Source organism: Cinclus cinclus, chromosome 7 (assembly GCF_963662255.1).
Source record: "Cinclus cinclus chromosome 7, bCinCin1.1, whole genome shotgun sequence".
Classification (NCBI taxonomy): Eukaryota; Metazoa; Chordata; class Aves; order Passeriformes; family Cinclidae; genus Cinclus; species Cinclus cinclus.
The window spans coordinates 6,420,881-6,439,021 of NC_085052.1; the positions used below are offsets into that span (position 1 = coordinate 6,420,881).

An 18,141-nucleotide genomic window follows, 5' to 3' on the forward strand; every position below is an offset into this window, starting at 1 on the left:
ACGGCGGCGCGCGGCGCCATGACGCGACCCGCCGGTTTCGCCAATCGGAGCGCGATGAGGGCGGGGCCGGCACCGCTGGTTGGTCACCGCCCCGCCCCGCCCCGCGGCCGGCGGCGGGGGGGGGACCCGGATGAGGCGGCCCCTGGCGGCCGCGGCCGTTAAACGCCGGTGGGGCGCGGGCGCGACCCCCGCGATGGCGGCGGCGCGGTGAGGGCGGCGCGCCCGGGGCACCGCGGAGGCCCGAGGATGCCGCTGCTGTACGTGATCCTGCTCTCGGCGCTGGCTGGCTGCTGCCTCACGCTTCTGCTGCAGCTCCTACTCATCTACAGGCGGAAGCCCGAGCCCCCCGGGGCGGACGGAGCCTACGGCAGCATCGTCTACGCCCGCGTGGCGCCCGAGCACGGCCTCAGGGAATACCTGCAGGGCGCGGAGCCGGCCGGTGGCCCGGCGTCCGCGGAGCCAGCCCCGAGCCCGGCCCCGGTCTCTGCGCCTGCCGCCGCCCCGGGCCCCGAGCCCGGCCCTAAGCAGCAGCAGCAGCCGCCGCCGCAGCAGCAGCAGCCGGAGCCCCCTCCAGCCCCCTCCTCCCGCGAGGAGACGTGCCACTTCCTCAATGCCATCTTCCTCTTCCTCTTCAGGGAGCTCAGGGACACTGCCCTGGTCAGGGACTGGGTCATCAAGAAGATCAAGGTGGAGTTCGAGGAGCTGCTGCAGGCCAAGATGACAGGGAAGGTGCTGGAGGGGCTCAGCCTCAGGGAGGTCTCTCTAGGCGATGTCCTGCCTGTCTTCAAATCCGTGAAGCTCATCCGGCCGGTGGCCTGCAATGAGGAGGGCTGTCCCGAGGAGCTGGGCTTTGAGGTAGACCTGGAGTACAATGGTGGCTTCCACCTGGCCATCGATGCCGACCTGGTGTTCGGCAAGTCGGCCTACCTCTTCGTGAAGATCTCCCGGGTCATGGGGAAGCTGAAGCTGGTCTTCACGCGCCTGCCCTTCACGCACTGGTTCTTCTCTTTTATGGACGACCCTGTGATACTCTTTGAGGTGAAGTCTCAGTTTGAAGGGAGGCCCATGCCTCAGCTCACTTCCATCATAGTGAACCAGTTCAAGAAAGTAATTAAGCGCAAGCACACCTTACCCAGTTATAAAATCAGGTGAGTTGTCCTGCGTCCTCAGCGTTGCTTTGGGTGGTGAGCAGCAGAGGTGCTGTTTTGCTCTTAGTGTGTATTTAGCCCAGTACATTGTTTGTCTGCTGGCAGAAGCTTTCTGTGAAAAGAAGGATCATTTTCCATTTATAACAGGTGAAGAATCCATTGCATAATAAGGTTGTTACATGCCCTCATCTGGGTGCAACTAAGTGGCAGAATTAATACGTGTGAAAGGTTTGGTGATCTTGTCAGGTGTGTGACAATATGACCATGATATCCCTCTTTGGAAGAGGTAGGACGATGGCTCCATGGAGAATGTGTGTGTTTGGTGTGTCCTCCCAAGCTTCTCCTACTGGTTAGCCACTAGGGCAAGACTTGTGGCTGATGCTTATCTCTAGAAGTGAGGTGATTATTACTTAACATAAGAAACGGTGGAGTTAACTGTCTAAGGAGTATTTTTGACATCCCATGATACAGGCAGTCTGCTGCTTTTCTGGTCTACTTAATTCCCTCAGTAATTTTGAGGGGGAGGGGGAAGTCTGAAAGTTGATAAGAGAACTATCCCCACTGCTGTGATAAGTAAAACTGGGGGACCTTTTAGGTTATTTTGGTTGTTCGTGTTTTGGGGTTTTTTTTGTTTTTTTTTTTTTTTTTGTTTTGTTGTTTTTTTTTCTCTTATGAATGCAGCACAGACTGCAGTATATAGTGAATATAATGAAATGAGCACTGATACTTCTGTAGCAGAAGTGGCAAGAGGCATATGTGCTTTGTTTCTGTCTTCTGATACTGATATTGAATATCTTTCCCCTGCTCAGGTGCTGTGCTTCCTTTTTGTTATATCTTACCACTCTTAGGATACCATGTTTCCTATCTCTTTTGTTTCTTCTTTGTAGCTTTTGTTACATGTTAAGTAAGGATTTTAGGTTTGTTTATCGCATTCTTCTGCAATAAGTCTTTTCCCTAAAAATTCATGACCGCTGAATAACTGAAAATGCCTGTTTCGAAGTGTAATTAGCTTTGTCGTGGTGTAATTTTTGAAGCCTTTTCAGCTGGTTCCCCTGCAATTGAATTTATAAGTGCTGTCATGAAAGTGGATTTTTAGAATATCCAAGATTTAGGTAGCCCCGACAGGACAATAATAGTTTTTCTGGCTAATGTAGTCGTTATTTCAAATTTTGAGGCAATGAATTGCTCTCCAGAAGAGAGCAATCCCTGGACAGCAGGGAAGCTGTCACAGCAAGTTTGCTTCCATTCTCTTACCGTTTTAGAAAGAGTGAAGCTGTAAATTGTGGAGAGGAGCCCGAAGGAGAGGTTGGGATAGTACAGTCGTGGTGCAGAGTCAGCACTCTCAGCACACTTAGAAAGAACAAATGAACTTTGCACTCCCTAGACAAATTTTTAGGGTTCCTGTGCAACCTGTGCTCCTCCCCTTCAGCAAATGAAGATAGACATCTTCACTTTGCTTCTGAGACACGAACATGGGTAGTGAGGTGTTCCCATTTACTTGGAGATAGTCAATTTTCCCCGTGTTTCTCAAACTTTCTGCCACCGTAAAGAATGAATGAGGTGTGTGTGAAGGGACTAGAAGGGCAAATAAGGAAAGAAGCAGAGTGCAGAGCCAGAAATGAGAAATGTGATGATAGAAGGTAACTGATACCAAGAATGATATTTGAAGCATAAATACAAAACTAAGAAGAACTAACAGCTAACTTAAATTGTTCTCTTTGGTTGAAGGAGTTGGGAATCTATGAAAGCTTCCGAGGAAAATGCAGTATGGTAGCTGATTTTTCACACTAGACGGTGGGCTGGTAGCCTGCTGTGTTCAGTGAAACAGTGTCCAACTCTGACATGGTGCTTTTGACCTTTACATTTTATGCCATGTACTGAACGTATCATCCCAGCCCCCCGTGTTGTGAAGGGGGGCACTAAGGCAGGACACAAAGCTCAGTCACACTAATGGAATTATCCTAAGGAACGAAGGTTGGGTCATTGGTGTTCCAGCTGTCCATAACATGGCCTTTAAAGCTTCAGGTGGGGAACCTTGAGTCGTCCACAGTGGCCCAAGGTTTTGTGGAACACAGAATAAAACAGATTCTCCCCCAGCCTGTCGCAGCTGAGTTAAGGCAGGTGAATCCCCAGACTTGGTAACAGCTGAGTAGTAACAATAACTCTTAGGTGGTAAGCAGAGCTGAGCGTTCAGGTGTTACTGAAAGCTGGTTTGGAAAATCAAGTCTCTTGCTGATAAGATGCAAAAGTGGGCTTTAAACAGAATTGTAAGATTTCATTGGATCTGGGATTATGGTATGCTAATATATTTTTTTAGCAGAGAATATATAGGAGAAAGTCAGGAGTTTCACAAGTGCTTAATAACCTCTTACCTTACTTAAGGCTTAAAAGTTTCTCATCTACGTGGAATGTGATTATTCTCTCCCTTTTTTTTTTTTTTTTTTTTTTTTTTTTTTTTTTTGCGCTGTTGCCTATATGTCCTTAAGTACATAGTGTTTGCTTCCATGTGAAGTTCAAAACTTTTCTGATGTCTCCCTTCTCTTGCTCAAGTAACTGTAAACAAAACTCGGAATAGCAGTGATTACAGCTTTGCAAACAAAAGTACTTGGGAGTGTGAGGAATTCTCTCTTCTTCTGGTTAAAAAGGGCACTTTGCTACTCTCTTGGCTTCCACAATGAAGCCCACAAAAGAGATTTATCATGTTTCAAGGTCTTAATTAGCATATAAAATATACCATTTTCTTTGTCTTTTGTATTAGACAACTTCTAGAAGTTATTACTTGGTGGTGAATGGCATATGAGGAGAACTTTTGCCAGTAGTTGATTTTGAACATCCTGTAACTGTTTGTGTTACAGATCATGGCCTTCCCTGTTATTTAATTACAAAATACTGTATTTAAAAAATGTTTATTCATATGTGTACTGTCTGTTGCTACAGCTGAATTACTACACAAGTACTTTGTATGCTTTCCAGTCAGGTACAAAATTTATGCAGCACAGCAGTCATGAGTAAGATATTACTTTGTATCTTCCATTGCTACAGACTTTGTGTGATCTGCATAACTGTACTTTCCAAGTAGGAAAAGGCATCTTGCATTCCTGCTGCACTCCTGAGAGTCTGTAGGGAAAGGCAGTGTAGCCTAGTAAGTGCATTTAAAGTTTGTCTAGCATTTTGTACACATTTTTCTCCACAAAAGCAATTGTCTACTAATTGAAAAAGAAGGGCTGCACTTTAGTCTAAACTAATAAGTAGTAATTTGTGTTTTACTCTAATAGCATATAATCACTTTTCTCTGTCTCTTTAATAAATGTGTTTTTGTCTGGCAAAACACCCTGTTTTGTAGCTGCTCTGCTATTGAATGCGAATTGCTGTCTTGTGTAGTACAATTTGAGTAAATCCCTGGGTAGGGCTGCTGGTAAAATCCAGTGAATGTAGGCTGGGTTGTTTTGTGGGTTAGGTTTCTTTTTTTTTTTTTTTCCTTAATAATTGATAAAGGATTTATGCAATTCAATTGGTAATAGCAATAGTTAATTTTTTTGTAGATCATACTAATGTATTTGTTGCTTTATAACAGAAATGCAAACAGCATTGGTATGTCAGAGCAGTATCTGGTTCAGATGTGGGGAAGATCTAATGCAACCTAGTTTTCATGTAGGTTTCTTTTAATAGACCAGGGCAGTGAATGCTGTCAGCACAAAGTGGATTTTATCTTGTCTTGTGACCTGAGTCCATCCTTTGGTTTTTCATTGTATGCACTCAACAGTTCTTTAATGCTATGGACACTGTTCATCTTGGTTTTAACTTTATAATGTCCTTTTAATAGTGGCATTTAAAGTGGTTAGCTCTAAGGTGCAGTTCCTTGCATTGCCACAGTTTGGGATTTAGAGGCATAGAGTAAGGACTGTATCAGGTGTCTGTCTCCCTGCATGATGGTGCTGTTGCAGTAGTCATGGGTTCATCTCTGTTAGTTCTCTAATGAGCTTGACCTTGCTCATTAATCTTTTATTAAGTTGCTCGTGGTGACAGCCTTACTGTGCCCTCCCCTCACCTCAGGTTTATCAGTACACTGATTATGCTGTGTCCAGCCTGTTTGTAATATTTGGATGTATTTTTGCTCCTTTGCACAGATCCTGATCTTGCTTTTGGATTTTGGAGAGGTTTGGGGTTTTGGTCCCTTCTAGGCAATAGAAATACACTTTACCATAATGAAGATACTGGGCCTGTTGTGTACATGCAAAGTCCTTTTTCTGCCAAAATTTAGCTTCTTGGTGTTTCTTAAGCAATGACATAAAAAAACCTGGCAGTGCCTTTTTTTTTTTTCTCAAGTGAAATATTGTACAAGTTCTTCCATTCAGCTTCTATGAACACCACGTGTTGCCTAAGCAGTGAATCAGTTCTGTATGTTTTAGGAACACTTTGTTTCTTAGTTTGTTGCATTAAAAAACTCAAATCTTTTGTACTGATACTAGTCTGCTTTGAGAAACTGTTTTATCTTAATGCGTGCTACCACAGAGGGGAATAACTTTCTTTTCTTTATAAGTATTCTCACAAAGCATTACTTCTACCATTTCTGTATTGGATGTTTAGATGACCTCCTCTGGCTGCTTCCAGCATGAATTATCCTTAGAACTGATCATTTACAATATATTTAGTCATGTTAAATAGTTTTATGTTTACTTGGAAGCTGGGGCTATATTGAATTTCTCTGGGAAGAACAATTAGACAAGCCTATTTTTATTTACCACTATAGAATGCAATTTGAGAGTTACATAGTAATTTCCTATTTTTGGCAAAACTTAAGCCTAGAAGTAATGTAAATAGCTATTGATTTGAAATGTGTTTTACAACAGAAATTACTTTGTAATGAGGAAATGGAGGTATTGGAAAAAGTATAAATTTTAAAAAAGCATGTATTATTCATATGATGAGGCAGGAGTACCAGAAATAATCAATCTTGGGACTGTGATCATGTCTTTGCTTCAGAGATCTTTCTTTGTAGCTGCTACCAAGGGAGGGTTTTTCTTCCTGAGTGGATTTCTACTGTTGTTGATATGAATCTCTCACTAGTTAAATGTGTAAGATACTCCTATTTGAAGTTCTCATTCCTACTGCTGCTGAAAGGAAAGAAGGGTGATTTGTTTGTTGGTTTTATTTATTGGGTTTTTTAACATTATGCCTGTTTTAGGTACAAAAGTCATCTATTGTTCAAAAGCATTAAAAAGCCTCCAGGATCTGAGTCTCTTTCTGCTCTGCAAAAACTGATGGTAAAGCAGCACTATGATTTTCAGGCTGTCCCAGAGATACTGCCCTGAAGGATGCCAGCACAGACTATTTTCTGCTAATGGCAAAGTGGTAATAAATTAATTTAGTGCATCTGTCTGTAGCCAGTCGTTTCTTCACATTGTATGAAATTGTATGGTACAATGGCAGTATGCAAATCTTATGTAGCTAGCAAGTTCAAATCCAGTGCTTCTAAGGGTTTTGAAACATTTTTAGTCATCTTCCCCTGCTCCAGCACTTCATGAGTTTTCACACTGGAAAGATGGAATTCTGAAAGAATGCCAGCTGGAAACTTGTTTGTAGCAAAGTCAGATTTAATGAGTGACCAGCTACATACCAGACATTTCCCAGTATACAGGTGGTATTCTTCCCAGCTTAAGAGTGAGCCTTTTTCTGTGCTTAGTCAGTAAATCTTACATTTTCTGTTCTTACCTGCAAGGGTGAGGAACTAACACATCACTGACTTGAGATGTATTAGTTAAAACACTGGGAGACCAGAGGTATGGAGCAAAGAGAAAATCTCAGTTGGAGGGAGACATGGATGAAGATATGGGATAAATTAATATGTTTTGGTGATTAGTACCTGCCTTTGCTGCACATAGAAATCCAGCAGGCATAATTGGTATGACATGAAAATAGGGCCTCTTGAAATGGTCTATAAAACACTGTACAATAAAAATGTAAAGAAAATTACCTCATTTAATCCTTTGCTGCTTTGTATTAAAAGTTACTTGATCTTAGTCCTGCAATGAACTTTCATGTGGATAGTGAATAAAGACTGTGGAGAATCTGCTGTGATTTATTTAGTACTTGATGGTGTTCTGCATGTACCAGCATTGAGACCACATTTCTTCTGGACTCTGATCTTGAACTGATCATGTTGCTCAGTGAACACAAATATAGATCTTTTTATTCAGTTGTCCAGATTTGTGTTGCTTTCAGTTCATTTAAAGAAAATATGAAATAAGCAGTAGTAGTGTTTATTTTTGAAAGGTAACTTATTTCAAAATATAGATCATATAGGAGTGAAACACTTTTCTTAGGTGCCTACAGCTCAGTAATGTCTGGATTTGGTTCTGAGCCTGTGCTGGAGCAGGGAGGTGTGTTCAGGCTCTGGAATTGGGCTACTCTGAACCCCTTCTACAGGTGTATTATGATTTTTAGATTCTCTCTGTGCACAGACAGTACGATTAATGTTCCCCACTTGTCACATGGAAGTGAACACTGGGTTTTCCTGAAGGAGATTAGTTCAAGGAAGAAGACAGAGAATTTATCTGTGAAGTTGTGTAGCTCTTAATAGCTCACTGGATGTAAAAATGGAGGAGTCTTTTTTGTCAAACCAATTTATATATATTTACACGCATAAAACAGTTAATCTTATATTGGCAAATGACACTTGATCAGAAAGCTCTTACCACAGCCTGGGTAAGGACAGTAGGTTTTAGTGGGGTAGAGCAGTGCAGTGCTGGGGAAGCTCAGCCTCAAGCTGTTGGATTCACTGTTGGAGCCAGTCCTTTCATGTTCTGGTTTTCTGTGGGAAACTGCTTATTCTGCATTCCTGCAGAGATGGCCTAAAGTCACCCAATATGCTCCTGTGTTTACAGTTTCATGTCCACTTTTGTATGGTTTAGAACTGTTTCGACATTTGGGTATTCCCAATATTATTTTTTCTTGAGTGTAGTAAAAGACTTTAACATTTCTTCTCAGATTAATAAGCTTTATTTTCTAAACCGAGTATGGGGAGAAATTAGCAACCCACATAGGTAGGCTACATTAATAGATAATTTATGTCACCCCAGTCTGTTAAAATCCCTGAATTGAGGAACTACAAAACAACTTTGCATGATTATTTCAAACCATCCTTTCATCCAGAAAAAAAAGCAATGATCCAGTGTGATGATAAGGATTCCTACAGCTGCCCAAAGCCATTTGGATATATCTGCTTCCCTAAACACCCTTCCTTCTGGAGGGGCTCCTACCCTTGTGCAGCCCTGCCTAAGTTAAGTCCTCTCAGGACTGTTTGCTGTAGAACCCAGCTGGAGGTTGGCAGTGTTTTAGACTTGTCTGTGGACAAACACAGCTCTGCAAACTTCCAGGAGATGCTGGGCACAGCAGAGAATAAGAGAGAGGGAAAACCTTAGATTTTGCGAGTTAAAAAAAAAAGCACAGAAATTGTGCTCAGCCCTGAGTTGGGTTCTGGAGAGTTGCTTGGTTTGTTTGGATTTTTTTTTTTTTTTTTTTGTTTGTTTGTTTGTTTTTTTTTCCCTACTAGCTGCTCTAATTCATTTTAGCCTTAAAACTATTGGATACAACTTACCTTCTTAACATCTTAATTCCCCTGTTCAGTGCTGCTGGAATGAGGAGCAGTGTCCCCAGCTCTCTCCACTAAAGCTGTTGGATGAGGAATTCTGCTACAGCAATGCAGTTCACACATTTTTGAGGAATTACCAGGTGTCATAAAGTTCTGTCTGAAATAGAGTATATTACACTGATCAGCTGATGAAAGTTAATCAGACTGTTATACACACTCAAAGACAGTAATTGCCAGATATGGCTAGCATAAAGCTAAATTAGTATAGTAATTTGGGAATTAATTTTTGGCAGTTTTTTGTTGCTCTGGCTGAAAAATTTACAGGGACACTTTGAGATACAAATTCGAAAATATTCTTTCTTTCTTTCTGTCTTTTAAAAATTAGCTGATGATATCTAATGGAAATCATAACACTTGTATACTTTGTTCCTGACTTTCTTAACTGAGACCTAATACTAAGCAGGATATTTTCCTGCATCAGTGTAAATGGCAACATTGCTGTGAAAAATGCTCACTCAGAAGGAAATGTGTGCAAATACTAAAATCTGCTTTTGTAATGGCAAGTTCAAGATAATGGGGTGTTTGCCAGTGAAATTAAGATAGTAATTCTGGTAGTAACTACTACCACATAAGTAAAATGCTCTAAATTATGCTTAAACCTGTGAAAAGTATTCTGTCACATGTTTTATATGTGGTATGTTAAAGGAAACCCATTGAGTAATAAAGACTAAAATGGACTTTTTCATGACTGTCAGTTGTGCAGTAAATGGTTTAAACGATTATTAAACCATTATTAAACCATTATTGCTGTTTGCCTGAGCTCAAATAGGAAGAGTAGAAATGGAAGTTCCCAGTCTTGTGACATGGCACTGGAATTCCTGGTGTTGTTTGGTTTACCTCTGGATGATCTGGCTTGGTGAATAGTTCCTAAGTAATTAACCAGGGGAAATGACTCCAGAAACTTCAACAGTTGTGTGGTTTTTTTGTTGTTTTGGTTTTTTTTTTTTTTTTTAGAATAACTGCATACTTGCTAACAAAACTTGATGCAATATGTTAGAAGAGACAAAACAAGCCTAATGTTTCCAAGCAAAGAGCCCAGTGAATTAGAAAGGGAGGTGGGGTGGGAACAGCATTGTTAGGCAGTGGTATTTTTCTATAACAATACTACGAAAACTCAGATGTTTTTTTTCTTTTCCTCTGTTCTTCTGAATGAAGGGCAAATTAGAGAAAGTATCCAAATTCATAATTTGAGCAGTTGCTTCTATCAAATGTAATCACAAGTCCTAAGTGTGACTTGCCATGAGTGATGCAGGATTTGGAAAATGCAGGAATCCTTCCTGCTAACTGACCTCACAAACCCTTCCTGTGTTTCATTATCAGCAGTGCTGCCACAGGTCATGTCCAGACTGAGTTTCTGTGTGACCTGATCCTGTTTACAGTATGGGTCTATTATTAAAACGCTGTGACTTGCTGTGGTGTCATCTTTGCTTGGGAGACAGCTGGCAAGTACATGGCCATGGTGTGTCCTGGGGCCATTCGTGCCCTCCCCACCACTGCAGTCCCTGAGCTCTCTGCAAACCAGGCCCCTACTGGCTGCTGCTCACAGCTTCAGGGTGAGCTGTCACCCATCTCAGCTTTGAAAATGCTACTACCAAGCCTGAGCTCCCAGGCTGTGAATTGGAGCGTCTTCTGTTTTGTCAGAAGTGACTGGATAAATGTAGATTGAGGAGAAGCTTCTGCAGTTTGAACATTTTTAAAACTAACTGGAGGAGTGAGGACAAACCTTGGGAAGCTCTCTTGCCTAGAATTCACAGCAGATACAAATATTTTTTCACTTTTTTTTTGCAGCTGTCAGAGACTGCTTTCAACAGCGAGACAGTTGTTTTCTGTCTAAGCAGCCTAAGAGATGTCACTTTTGTTCACATGGGTATAGGCTAGGGTTTAGAGCAGAGGACTAAAGCTCCTCATCTTAACAAGTGAGTGGTGTTCAGAGCTTAGACTTCTCATAGAACATTATCTATTTGCTCTAACCAGGACTGCAGACAGTTGATGTTTGTAGACTCAGGACTTCCTTATCAGAGAACATTCTGCTGAAGGGAGCAAAAGCTAATGTTTGCCTACCATCAGTCACTGGGACCAATCCCTAATCCAGCTGGCTGAAGGTAGAGTTTTGGAGTGGTGTGAGTTTTATTTGCTTTCTCGTGTATGTGCTTTTTATTTTTGTTGGGTTTTTTTTGTTTGGTTTTTTTTTTTTTTTTTACTGCTGCTCTTTTCCTTGAATGCCTAAAAGCTGGTTGCTAAACCACACCTACTTCTCTTTGAGCTCTAAGTGAACATAAGCACATTGTGTATTTTCTTTCCCATTTGGAGCAAAGCCACAACAATTCAGGCTTTTTGGTTAGACAGGGAAATTTTGTCTTCATCCTGTCTGAATTACAGCAGGATTTTCATCCTTTGATTTGAATCAACAGAACTTGAAAACCCAGGGCTCAAACAGGCACTGAATTACCAAAGCTCTTTTGGTATTTTGGGAATTTAGAATTAGGGAGGCTAGTGTTCCTGAAATGCAAAAAAGTATGGGCAAGTTGATCTGGTTTGTGCTGATAAGAAAGAAATTTTGGTAAGATTTTTTTTTTTTTAACCTGTGGCTGTTCCAATATAGGCAGTAAAACCATATCATTAAGACTGTCATGCCATATTTGCAATTTCTGTCATATAAACAGGAAAAAAAAATCGATGATCTTTTTTTTCAAGAAGCTACTAGACTGATTGCATTTATTCTTTTATTTATTCTTGTGGGAGTCAAGAACAAATTGAAGTTTGAGAAGAGTCTTGTCTTAAGTGTATGATTCTGTATACCTTAGAATTACGGAGAAGAAAGAAGACTATTTTAAGAATCTGGAAATGTGTGAAACTTCTTTGAAGAAAAAAAGAATAGTAAAATCCTTGACTTTTTTGCTTTTGAGGTCTTGATTTATTAACCAAAAAAAAAAAAAAACCTGTTCATATAGTGAGACCTTGTGTATGAGCCTCCTACATGTGTGTGGCAGAATATTCTGTAAGACAGTGGGTGGATTACTAGATCTGATTTGCAGTTTACCATAAAACTCCCTAGAGAATAAACACTCTCTTACTGCAATGTTTTTTCAGGCTGCTTGTATGTCAGATTTTCATGGCTATGAGTAAAGCTGAAAGTAGTCTTAATCGTTATAGAAATCTCCTGTAATTTGAATTGCTGAAGTCCCCTGAGTGTGAATACTGATACAGTTCAGCAGCATTATTCCTTGAGAAATTAGTGGAAGCTGGAGAATTGCTTTTGTAAAAACCTATAATAAAATCTATAGAGAAACCAGTACCACTACATTTTTTTCCTTCAAAATAAGGATAAACCTCATTTTTATATCTTCAGTGTGAAGAAATATAAGCTGTTTGCATTCTAATACCTGACAAGTATAAATGTTAGCTGATAAGCACTTAAAATCTTATTAAGCTGATTGTGTCTTTCTAGGGATGGATTGTAATATTTTAGAATTTTTGTAGAAGTAAAAGTTCATCTTGAATTACATGCAGTGTAGGAGTAGAGGACTTCTTTATATATTAAAATATCTGGTCTCAATCACTCTTTGAAGTTTATACACTTTACAAGTGCCTGACTTGTGTTCCTGTGATTCAGGTGAAAAACAGGATCTAAAAATGGCTCAATTCTGCTGTGCAGTTAGTTGAACCTTTTGATTAATCCCCAAACTGACCATAAATCCAGCAGTTCTTATTTCAACAGTATTATAGGTACTAGATTCTTCACATAAAGTAGCACTTGCAAAACTGAAATCTACTAAACACAGTCTCTCTTTATATTGTGATAGAATTTTGTTTAACATTCTAGATGAAAATTAAGACTTGTAATGCATTCAAAGTAGCTGAAGATACTTGCATTTTGGTTGATTGATTCTTCTGAGGCTTAAAATCTTTTGGTTTTTATTAAAATTTAAATATTCAGTTAACTTAAAAATTCCCAAAACTGAAAACATTTAATCTTTATGTCAATAGAGTAGTGCTAAGATTCATCTCATACAAGTGTTTAATGTGGTCTTAAACTGATAATCAGTAATTTTAAACACTGTTTTAGATACCAAACTTCCTTTATAAAACTGGAATAATTTAAAAACTTTTCCTATAGCTTATTCTAGAAAAATATTCTCACTTCTTACCAAAAGCTCTACAAAATCCCACCTCCTCCTGCACTCAGAAATGAAACTAAGACTTTCTGCTTCTCCAAGCAGGAGATGGAATACTGAGAGCTTTTGAATTTTATTCCTGTCTCTGTTTAGCTCTGAAAAATTTCTTGCTGGGTTTTTTACTGTGATTCTGGATATTCTTAACTCATGCAATGAGCAGACACCAAAGTATATGGTTATCATACTAGATAAATCAGTTTTTTTTAGTTCTCAATAGATTTCCTCATTCAACTAAAAATATTGCTAAGTAGGTGCTGAGGGGAGCAGTTAATTTGGGGATTAGGTTAATTAAAGTAGGGTATAACAATACTTCTGTCCTCTTTTCTGTTAAAAGTTGTCTAAAGGACCACAAAACAATCATCACAGAATAGTGCATTTAAATTAAAGGGAATGTAGGTCAGACATCTTTAAAATTAAATCACCAAATCCAGACTTGTTCCAAGTAGATGAGTTCTGCCTCCGGAACTGCCAACTGGAAGGGAGAATTCTCCCCATTCAGGAGCTGGAAGGCTCAAAATGAAGGGAATAAGCTTGGTGTGCTCGGGGTTTTTCTGGATACAGTTTTGATCTAGACTTTGAGGGAGGTGGTGATGAGAGGGAATGAGTCACTGAAGAGCAAATGAGCCACTGAAGTAACTCTGAAGTCTGGCATGAATGGAGTGTAGAAGTCTTTCAGGTCAAGGAGACACTGCCTGCAGTGGCTGGAAACATTTTTGCTGTGCTTTGTGTGTGGAAGAGCTTAGTATTGTGCTATTTTAGTGTCTACCTTTAATCCTGTATATTAATTCAGTAACTTTATCCTAATTACCTTCAGTGCAATCATCTGAGTAATTCCTCGTGTGAAGAAGGAATTTTTGCTGTTTGTGTCTTGCAGTATTTGTTAGAAACCCTCGCTATGCTACAGCTTCTTTTAAATATTGTTTCTGTAGGGTTGGGTTTTTTTCATTAAAATGTCACATGAAGTTTGAATAATGGATATTCCTCTTCATATTAACGCTAGGCTTTGGCTAGCATTTTCTTAATAGTGTGCTGCCTGAATTTCAGACCTTTGGACAAATAAGATGTATTTGTGGAGGGACTCTATTAATTTAAAAACAAGTTGAAAAGACACCATAAGCATTTAATATAAAGCACTTCTAAAGACTTTCTGCAGACTGAGCATCCACTGCTGGCCTGCTGCAGTGCTGCCAAACAGAAGGAGAGGGATGATGGCTCTGTAAGAAGGTGTGCCCTGCTTTTAAGAGGTGTGGAAGCTCGCAGGCTTTTCCTACCATGGGGAGAAGGATGGGAGAACCTGTGATGCCTGACCCTGTTGGGAGCATGGATTTCCTGTGTGTGGTTTTGCAACACGAGGGAATGGTCCCACCAGTTACCAGCGGTCCCCATCTGGGTCTGTATTAGTTCACCAGCTCCCAGTGGGAAAGTCTTTCCAAATAAATAATGTTGTCTTGCACTTAAATGTTCTGACAGCAGTTCAGTTTCCTGGTATGTAATTGAAATCTACAAGAAATAGTAATTTGTCCAGTGTTTAATTTTGGAAATGAGCAAACTCTGTAAATTAAATAGATAAGTGCTATGATATAAAATTGGAGGGCTTCAGAGCAACTCTGAAACATTAAAAGTGCATTTCTCCTGGAATATTAAGCTCTTTATATGGTGCTAGTGCCAATGGAAATAGGTGATGTGTTCTTTTTTTGCTAATGATTTTGAAAATCAGTTGTGGTGGTGAGAATGTGAACATAAGTGCTTGTTGTAAATTAAATGTGATGTTGAGACTACATTTTAATCCTATATGTGTAGAAAATTTAAGTAGTGCTGCACAAAGTCCTCCATGCACTGCTGAGTGTTTTATATATTATTATATATAACTGTATTGGTATTTTAGAATTAATGCCTCTTTAATTCATTGTTGTATAATTTTTTTAAAAAGTATTTTGAAAATTGAAATCAAAATTGCAATAAACATTGTCATCATATAGCAAGGAAAATGGCTTTTTCTGGGGATTGTTTCATTATTCTGTGCTGCAGCAAAGGCTTGCCGTGTGCATTGTACTAACTCTGTTCTGAAGTCACTTGAGGATGATGTTTTTGCTTTGAAAGTGTAGATGGATATGTCTGCATCCTTACTGGAATGTTACAGTCTCTTATTTTGCTTTTCATGTTTGTTCTTACTTTTAGCATTTGAAATAGACTTTTCCAGGTTTGTGTTCTTGTAAATGGCCTGCAGGATGTGTGCATGCATAAGCAAAATGCCAGCACTTTTAAGCAGAAGGATTTGCAGAAATTGGGAGAGCTAATGATAACCTACTGAATCCTCTACCTTTGTCTTTTTTCCCTGCCAGAAATTTTGTTTCAGTAAGTCACTGAAGCTCAGAATGGTTGTTGTTAGTTTTCTCCCAAGGAAAACTATCTTTATAATAGGTTTGGGAGAAGGCATATTGGCAGTTGCTGGTACTAATTGAAAGTAGTTTATTTGTACTTAAAAATTCTCAAACCTAGAAGTACCTATTCACTCAAAACTTAGCATTATTTTCCAGTGTGCTTGCCTAACTCTTTTCTGCCTAGCAAATTCTGAGTTGAGTGTATATTTTGAGGGGGTAAAATCATTCCTAACAGAACAGAGTACCCTTGCTTTTGCTTTAAGTGAGAAACGTGACTGAGTCTGAGTGGGGAGGTGACGAGGCTCTGAAGTGGTACAAAGTTTTGTAGAATCAGCACAATGATTCTTTGTGGCTTTTTTTTCCTTCCCTTGTGATGCTTGCTATTACTTTAGTAATTCAAGAACTATAAAGGAAGATTATGAGTAAAATACCAGATCGGTCAATACTTGAACAAGGCATATTTTGAGTTAGTTGTTTGTGGTAAACTCATAATCCTGAACTGTGGCCAGAGTGATTTAATAACCTCATATTTTTAATGCACAAGACTTTTTTTAAAAAAAAAAGTGTTTAAAACTGAATATTTTTATTTGACACATTTCAAAATTGTTTTCTTCATGAAGAGTTAATAAGGGAGAAACTTGGAACCAAATTAAAGTTAGAAGTTGAATTGGATTTCAGGAAAATAGCTGGAGTGTTGAGTTGTGTTTATTCACAAAGAGAACAAAAGAAATGTCTTTCTCATGGCTCTGTAAGAGGCTGTTGCTCGTACAGAACCAAAGTGTCTTGAATCAGAGCATGGAGCTCCCTCCCCAAGTGTGTGCTGACAGTTAAAGGATGCTTAATTATTTATTTGAGTTTCTGAAACTCTTCAGTTCAGCTCCATGTGACTGTTTCCTGAACATACTGTGATCTCTGAATGTGACAAGCAGATGCCTCTGTTGGTTGAGCAAACAGTACTTATGAAAGACTTCTTTCTCATGAAATGGCAGAGACATCCTGCAGGCTGTGCTGCTCCTCTCCTGCTCTTTGTGAGCCTCCACACGAATAATTGCTGGGAGGCTGCATCAGTGACAGAGGATGGAAACCAAAGCACAAGGCAGTGCTAGGAAATGAGAGCAGTAAATAAAGACAGAAGGAAGGAATACCCTGTAAGAGGGTTTTGTTCCAAAAACTTCAGTACAGACGCTGTGACACCGTTCTTTGTGCAGGGTTGTGGCCCTTGCTGTTGGGATTGCCTGTGTGTGTCAGCCATGTGAGGGGGCTGCAACTGTGCGGCCTCTCCCCCTCCTCCCCTCCCTCAGATCAGGGCTGTGTCCAACACCACAGCACTGTCACTTAAAAACCAAACTGGTATTTATAACTCAGCATTTTCTAATCAAAGATAGAGAATTATGTGGTGAGAGAGTTGGTGTTTTACACGCGTTATCTTGAACATGAGCTGCTTTTCCTGTAAATCAAATGCTGCAGTGAGGGAAATAAAGCTCAAGGGCAAATGTTTAGAATACCTGTGTCTTTATTCCAAAAGACTGGCTAAGAAGAGCAACCTTAAGTTTTTTACAAAGTGAGAGAAGAGTCAGTCTGTGTAACTAAAGTGAGCTGTTCGTTTGGGTGCACCAGCAGTACTATCATAAAAGTTTAAGTTTTAGGGTCATAGCATATTTTTATCTTTCTATGCTGTGATGTTTATGCAGATAAAGACCTGGTAAGATATTTACTGCAATAGGACTCTTGTGTTAAATCATGTTTGCAATCATAAAAATACCATGTGATTTTTACCAGCTTCCCACTTCCTAAAAATTATCTGTGCTAGTAAATGTAGCTCAGTCTACTCCTGTGGAGCAATTTTTGTTTGTGTTGTCCAATATGCTGCATTCAAGAAGCTTTAGTAGCTCCTACTCATTCCTTTTGACCAATGAATACGCAGGAATGGCAGTATTTATCTTTTTACAGAGTGTTAAAGATTAATTATCTTCCTGTTAACTTTTTTGTATTTTTGTGTGTTCATGTTGTGTAATTTGAATTAAGAGAAGTTTCTTCTATATTTTTCAGGTTCAAGCCTTTTTTTCCATGTCAAGTATTGCCATCTGATGAATATGAAGATAGAGACCTCTGTATACAGGATTTTCTATTGACAGAAGGTCGACTGAAGGTCACGTTAATTGAATGTACAAGGTATATTTTTGTGCACTTTTGCTCACTCTTGACTAAGCAAGAACCCATGGTTCCTCAGTTGTAGTAATTATAGTTGTAGGCCAGTTCTGATTCACAAAGTGGCAGCTTTGATGCTATGATTGCACTCTAATCAAGAAATGTACTTTTCTTGAAGTAAAAATGGACAAATGAAAGTGGCAGTTACATTCTGAGACACTTCCAGTTTGTGTGGGGGCAAGCCTTTGCCTTTCTGAATTTTGCCTGGTTACAAGTTAATCTGTGCCTCCTCTTATTTGCTTGGTTTGCTTTTCTGTCACACCAAATTACAAGTCTCTTTCCAGGACAATATAAATGTTGTAATTATATTGCTGTGTTATGTAAGCAAAGGGAAATAATGGTTTCACTCAGTCTTACATAAATCCAAATCACTTTTGTAAGGCATTATTTATTGTCTTGGTCTTGAACAAAATAATGGAAAGAAATAAAATCTATTTCCTTCATTCACTGAAGAGAATATTATTCTCTTCAAAGCTGGAGAAAAGGTGTGTGGGCTCTTGGCTTGTTGGGGATTTTTTGTCAGGCCTTTTGGGTTATGTTTGATCTTATCCAAGTAGTGCTAAGGCTTTGATCTAATC

At 39.6% G+C, this 18,141-nt stretch overlaps 1 protein-coding gene across 1 annotated transcript in view; it reads left to right on the forward strand.

Annotated features, from left to right (window-relative positions):
- The first annotated feature begins 227 nt into the window (after positions 1-227).
- The window catches only part of PDZD8 (PDZ domain containing 8), a 52,867-nt gene continuing 34,953 nt past the window's right edge, over positions 228-18,141 (forward strand). The window contains exons 1-2 of the mRNA XM_062496737.1: positions 228-1,148; positions 17,405-17,527. Coding sequence (XP_062352721.1) covers positions 247-1,148; positions 17,405-17,527 — 1,025 coding nt within the window. The 5' untranslated portion in view covers positions 228-246. The remainder of the gene's footprint in view (positions 1,149-17,404; positions 17,528-18,141) is intronic.